The sequence below is a fragment of the Cebus imitator genome, unplaced genomic scaffold (assembly GCF_001604975.1).
Source record: "Cebus imitator isolate Cc_AM_T3 unplaced genomic scaffold, Cebus_imitator-1.0 Scaffold106, whole genome shotgun sequence".
NCBI classification, from domain to species: domain Eukaryota; kingdom Metazoa; phylum Chordata; class Mammalia; order Primates; family Cebidae; genus Cebus; species Cebus imitator.
Genome location: NW_016107421.1, coordinates 749001 through 755519, shown reverse-complemented (window position 1 = coordinate 755519; position 6519 = coordinate 749001). Strand labels below are relative to the sequence as shown.

Sequence of the window (6519 nt, the reverse complement as noted above, 5' to 3'; positions counted from 1 at the left end):
ACTAAAAATACAAAATTAGCTGGGCATGGTGGAGCATGCCTATAATCCCAGCTACTCAGGAGGCTGAGACAGGAAAATCACTTGAACCCAGGAGGCAGAGGTTGCAGTAAGCCAAGATTGTGCCACTGCATTCCAGCCTGGGCAGCAAGATTGAAATTCCATCTCGAGATAAAATTAAATTAAATTAAAAGTTTCATGGAAAAAAGGCAGTCCATAAACTGAGAAAGTATAAATATCCAGAATATATAAATAACTTTTAAACCTCAATAATGAAGACAAAACCTAATTTCTTAAAAAAGGATTTAGATCTGAACAGACATTTACCAAAGAAAGTACACAGATGGCAAACAGTCATCACATGTAAAGATACTCAACATTATTAAATAGAAAAATCAAACTAAAACTGCAATTTAAATTACATACTCATTAGAATAGCTGCAATAAAAAAGACTGACCATATCAAATGATATAGTTGAGATATCTGTCTCCCTCAAGGCAAGTGTTGAAAATTGATCCCTAATGTTGGAGGTGGGGCTTGGTGGGAGGTGGGGCTTAATTTGAGTTATGGGGAGGGATCTCTCACAAATGACATAGAACACTGTTCCCAGTAGTGGGTGAGATCCTGCCCTATTGCCCCTGCAAGAACTGATTGCTAAAAAGAGCCTGACAACCCCTACTTTTTCTCTTGCTTCCTTCTCACCATGTGATCAGTACCTTCCACCTTCACCTTCTGCCATGAGTGATAGTAGCCTGAGTCTCCTGCCACAAGCAGATGTACTTGTACAATCTTCTTGTACAGCCTGCAGAACTGAGGGCCAGATAACATCTCTTCTTTATACATTACCCAGCCCCAGATAATTCCTTTATAGCAACACAAAAAGCACTAAAACACCAGGTGCTTGTGAGCATGAAGAGTGGCATAAAATAAAGCCTATGAGCCAGTAAAGCTGACGTGATTGGGGACCTTGATAGCCGGTACGGACAGCAGGCCACAGGGCATCACCAGAATGTCTTGAGTGGGCCAAAGAGACGGTCTATGGTATTGGGTGTCATGTTCTCAGGGTAGACTGAAGGAAAAGAGAAGCTGGTGAGTGGAAGCAGCAGTAAGTGGCACCAGGAATTTCATAAAGATGTAGAAAGGTTAGGTCCTAACACAGGTGGAGGATCCACCAGGGCTCACCCGTTCAGGAATTCTCATAGGAAAAGAAAAAAAGATGTTTAACCAAGGGAGTTGCCACATGAAGCATGTGCATCATTATCTGCATATCTCAATGGGGATGCCCAGGAAGGTGTAAACTGAAAATTAAATACTAAGGGCTGCCTGGCTCCCACAGCAAGTGAATGGACCCCTCCTGGCCAGAGGAACCCCGGAGAAACCTTCAAAACTGAATCACAGCCACCACGGGACAGCAGGCTGGACACACCTCATCACATTCCTTCCCTTTTGCAGTTCAAACACAACTGACCTGCCTTAATGTTAAAATGGAGATGAGACAGACACAATGGACTTTTTGTAGCAATCAGATACCAAACTACACACAAGTCAGCAAGAGAAGAGCCGGCTGCAAGGAAACAAAGGGTTGCTGAAGATTTTGTAGGATGGTGCTTGTGCTGCAGACAGCTATGTGCAATACTGATAATGCCAAGGTTGCAGTGACGTAACTTGCATCTTTCCATCAGCTGAGGGTCTGGTGATCACTGGGTGCAGGAAGATTGTGTTATTTGTGCAGGAGGGCTACGTGTCCTAGACCATGAAGAAAGGCAGACTTAAAGCTTATCTGTTTTTTCTTTTTGCTTTCCCCTGGTCCTGCCATCCTAACTCCTTTTCCCTAATTAGGACTCCACATTTCCCCTCTAACATAGCAACAATGACAAATCTTTAGCATGTGAGTTAAAGTCTCATCTTCCAACTGCTTCCTACTGACTAGGGGTATAGAGTTGGCCCTACTTAAGATTGTTGGCCTGTCAGGAGGCTATATAGACCTAGATCCCTGGGTTGGGATCTAAATTGGGCAGGGTCACTGTGGGACTATGGGAGAACAGCATCTGCAGCCTAAAAAAGACTATTCTCTCCCATTTGAAGGGTCTTGACACCCTCATCAAAATTTGGCACCTACTCAATTGACCAAGGATGTATGGTTTTATTTCTGAATTGTCTATTCCATTGATCAACATAAAAAGATGTTATATGAGATAACTGTGGATAAATTAATTATGGACTGGAAATGAGATAATATTAAAGTATTATTGTGTTAGGTGTCATAATTATATTGTGGCTATGTAACACATTTTACTTATTTTTTATATTTAATAAAATATTCAATGATGGAGTGACATGCTAAGAACTTCCTTTTAAAAATGACAGCCAAAAGTACTCTTTAAAAGGTCAGAAATAAAGAGGATAGATGAATTAATCAGCAAAATATTGAAAGTTATTTAGCCTAAGGATTGACATATGGGTACTCATTACACTATAGCCTCTTTTTGTGTATGTCTGAAAACTTTGAAAATAAAAACTTGAAGTAAACAATTTTAGTGGGAGGCCTTAGACTTGTCACAAAAAGCTAACATTGAATTTGGATCTTAGACTACAGCAAGAATCTTCGAGCAATGGGGGGAAGCACAGATCTTTTCTCGCTCTGTAACCACATCCCACCCCAACTTCTGCAGAGCTGCACCTGCCATGGATAGTACAGACAGAGCCTGAATTATTTTCACCTAAAACCAGTCATCAATTCTGTTGAAGTTTACCAAAAATTCAAAAAAACTACGAGTGACTTCCTCTTTTTCTCATTAAAACAATTTCAATGTTCTGATGAATTATTTACACATCATTAATCAACACACACTTTAGAATGCTGAAATGTAAGAGAATGACCACACAAAATGATATAGTTTAGAAGTTTGTCCCCTCCAAATCTCACGTTAACATCTGATCCCTGACATTGGGGATTGGGCCATCTGCCATCCTTGTTAAAGTATTCAATTACATACTTGGACCTGGAGAGGCTCAAGGAGATTTTGTTATAGGAAACCTTCAAGAAAATCCCCTATGTAGGGGGTCTGGGACATTGCACATAAACACACCTGCACATACACAAACACATACATGTACAATCACATATTCTATCATCAAGTAATGCCTCCTTCTCATCGACCAGACAGATGACATGCAGACTCTGAATCCTCTTTCCCAGCAAGATGTAACTAACCGCATGCTTTTCCCAGATACACCCTGCCGATCTGAAACAAGGAAGGAGCAACAAGCAGTGTCCACCGTTCAACTCACTTTTGCAGTTGGGCCATATGCAAGGCTATTTGCCAAAAAGCCCTCTTTGAGTTCTGAATTCCTCTGTGAGAATTCTGCTGGCATTACACGTACAATCTTAAATATATACATTAATATACACACTGCTCCACAAGTATAAAAACTTTCATATATATATATATTTAATAGATATATAAACACATTTATTTCTCATAAAAGATATTTAAAATTAAAATTAAACCATATATGGTTTAATGTTTCATATTTTATAGCTATTCCCCTATCACAAGTGATATAAAATTATATATAGGTTTTTATATCTCTAAAGGCCTCTGGGTGACCCTGTGAGCCACAGCAAACTCAGTGTGAGTTCAGGAAGTAGCAGGACTTCATCCTCAGCCAAAGGGTATGGGGTGTAGGCAACACATGGGTGGTGCTTGATATTGTAATTAATGGAGGGTAAAGAGGAGAAAAGTGCTTTGTAGTAAGTCCAAGCTCTTAGAGTCCTGCAACTTGCATCTCCTCGCCTGGTTTTGCCATGAGCTGAAAGTCATGCCTAATTTTGAAAGGCCTGCAACTGCAGTCTTCCTGCTTTTTAGAAAGAGCATTATTTCACTTTCCCATAAGATGGCTGAACAGTCACTCTTTCACCAAACATCTACCAATGGCAGATACCAATGGCAGTGTTACAAAGTCTACTGAACCCTGTAAGGAGCCAGAACAACATATAAAAATGTATACTTCATCTCTAATAAAATAATACACTGAGATGAGACACCAGGTGTTTCATCTGGATTTAGCAACTGTGCATTTGCCAATAATCTTATTCCGGTATTTGTCAAGGATTGTTCAGTCACAGGTGACCGAATCCCTATTTAAACTGACTATTTTAACAATATTACTCAATAATGTTTTGGAAGTATATGCTCCAGCAAAGCAAAATAAGTGGTACAAATATCAGAGAAAAGAATTATTTGCAGATGGTATTACATGTTGCATATCTAATGCATACTACAGAAATGAGAAAAGTTAGTAATGTGGCTGGATACAAGACATATATGCAAAAACCAAAACTTTACTTACCAATAGTCAGTTAAATGTAGAAATGGAAAAATTGCCCTGTGCACAAAAGTTTCAAAAATAATAAAATGCCAAGGAATAAATTTTAGTAAGAAAGATAAAATGCTTCTATAGTGAAAAAATTATTTATTTATATAGAACAAGAGCTGAATAGTGAGACATACATATTCCTGAACAGAAAGACTTAATAGCAAAAAGATGCCAATCCTTCTCAATTCATGAAAACCCTGTAACCCCACATGTAGCACTCTAGTTTACCAAGATAAAAGCAAGAATACAGAAATCTATTCACATAAGGAAAGTATTAAAGAATGTGTACATGACCTTATTCATAAAAGTAAAAAATGGAAAATGCCTATATATATCGATATTAACTGGTTAAAAAACTACATTACATTCAGAGCAAAAACTCTTATGCAATTATTAAAAGAACTTATAAAATCTGTATGCATTGGTCTATGAAGGTATCTACAATTCATTAGCAAGTGAAAAATGCAAGGTAAAGAAGAATATATCCAGCCCAATACTAGATTTTATTTTAACAAAATAGGTATGAGATTTACATTAGATATTGTGTATACCTAAAATATTTTTTAATGAAAAGAATGTATGCGAAACTGCTAAGAGCATTTCCTCTAGGGGGTCACATAGAATCAGCAAAAAAAGGGAAGCTTCATTTCTTACTTTGGTTTTTGGTACTTTTCTAAACATGGTATTTAAAAATGTAGCCTGAATATGATCTATAGTTTTTAAATTATATATACACACCTTCAAGAAGGGCAGTTTTATAAAATTTGATAACTAACAAGTGCATGCATTGGCACAAAATAATTTGTTAAACTGGAAAGAAATTTGAAATGCAACAAACAAAAATGTCAAATCACGGTTCATTAAGGAATCCTTTTTTAATTTCCAAAGCCAGATTATTCTTACTATGCTAAAGAAGAGATGACTTACCATAGGCAATGGCTTTCTCTGTTTGCAGTTGATACCACCAATGAATACTATGTTGGGCATCACAGGTCTGGGATAGTCCAAAACAAAGTCCGTTCGCAACAGCCAAATTGATGTGTGGCTGTAGAGATCATATGCCGTGACAGGTGTTTGGAGAATTTCAGAGGCTACTTCTAGGGCAGTTTTGAAAAAATGGTGGCAAAATAAATGCTCCTCCAAGTGCATGATGTGGTTCCATACTCTCTCCTTGAAAGTCATGGCATCTGAGAACCCTAAGAGACCTCTGGGGACATACGAAAGAGGAGCAGGGCACTGTGCACCTTCTTCAAGATAATGGCAAAGTATCCCCCTAGTGAAGACAACAGATGGAAGGGAGAAATATTTGGCAACAATTAAGCCACAGGCATCAAAAGGATCCAGAAACACCGCATCAAAAGAAGTCTCCTTTAAGTATTCTACTAGTTTTTTGTCCTTAAACAAACTCCTGCAATGTGAAAAAAATAAGTCAAAATTGCCACTGTATGGACTCACTAATAGAGAAAATATACTTTGTATTTGTTCTTTCCATTGACCATTGGCAAATGCCATGAACTCTCGGTCCTGATCCTCCAGAGAGTATGAGGTTGAGTAAGTCTTCACTGTGCAATTCAGGTTTCTTCCCAGTTGCCAACTCACCTCTGGCCTGACTACAACCACCTCATGCCCCCTGAGGATGAGTTTCTCCACCACCGACTGCATGGTGAACCAGTGGCTCCCATCCATGGGCACTACCAGCAGCTTGCCTGCATGGGCAAAGCCACAGGTTAGCAGCAGAAGCACACATAGGGAAAGGGGGCCAGTCCACCCTGCAGGAGCCATCAGGGAACTTTAGCCCAGAGCCAGCAGCTGGGATTCTAAGCTCCTATAATACAGTAGGCAGAATAATTACAGGTACAAAACCTGACCCCAATAGAGGGCGTGTATTTATCCTTTCATAAAAAAAAAAAAAAAAAATCACTCTCACTGCCAATGATTTACTCATATGAACAAGAATACATGAGTAGCCTTTGCTGAGATATCAACTTGTATGTTTTCCAGACAAGAGTAGCTTACAGTTTTTGCCTTGAAGGCAGATCGTGCCCTGTGCTGCAATGTGAGTTTAGAAGCAGAATTATTAAGCAATGCTTTTGGACCTTCAAAATTCAGAAAAATAAAGTGAAAGCAAATCTGAAGAAAGC

At 38.8% G+C, this 6519-nt stretch overlaps 1 protein-coding gene across 1 annotated transcript in view; it reads right to left on the bottom strand.

The window, feature by feature from the left end:
• Nucleotides 1-6217, bottom strand: part of LOC108310620 (UDP-glucuronosyltransferase 1A9-like) — a 21471-nt gene extending 15254 nt beyond the window's left edge. The window contains 2 exon segments of the mRNA XM_037741781.1: nt 5306-6091; nt 6093-6217. Coding sequence (XP_037597709.1) covers nt 5306-6091; nt 6093-6125 — 819 coding nt within the window. The 5' untranslated portion in view covers nt 6126-6217.
• Between the last annotated feature and the right edge of the window lie 302 nt (nt 6218-6519).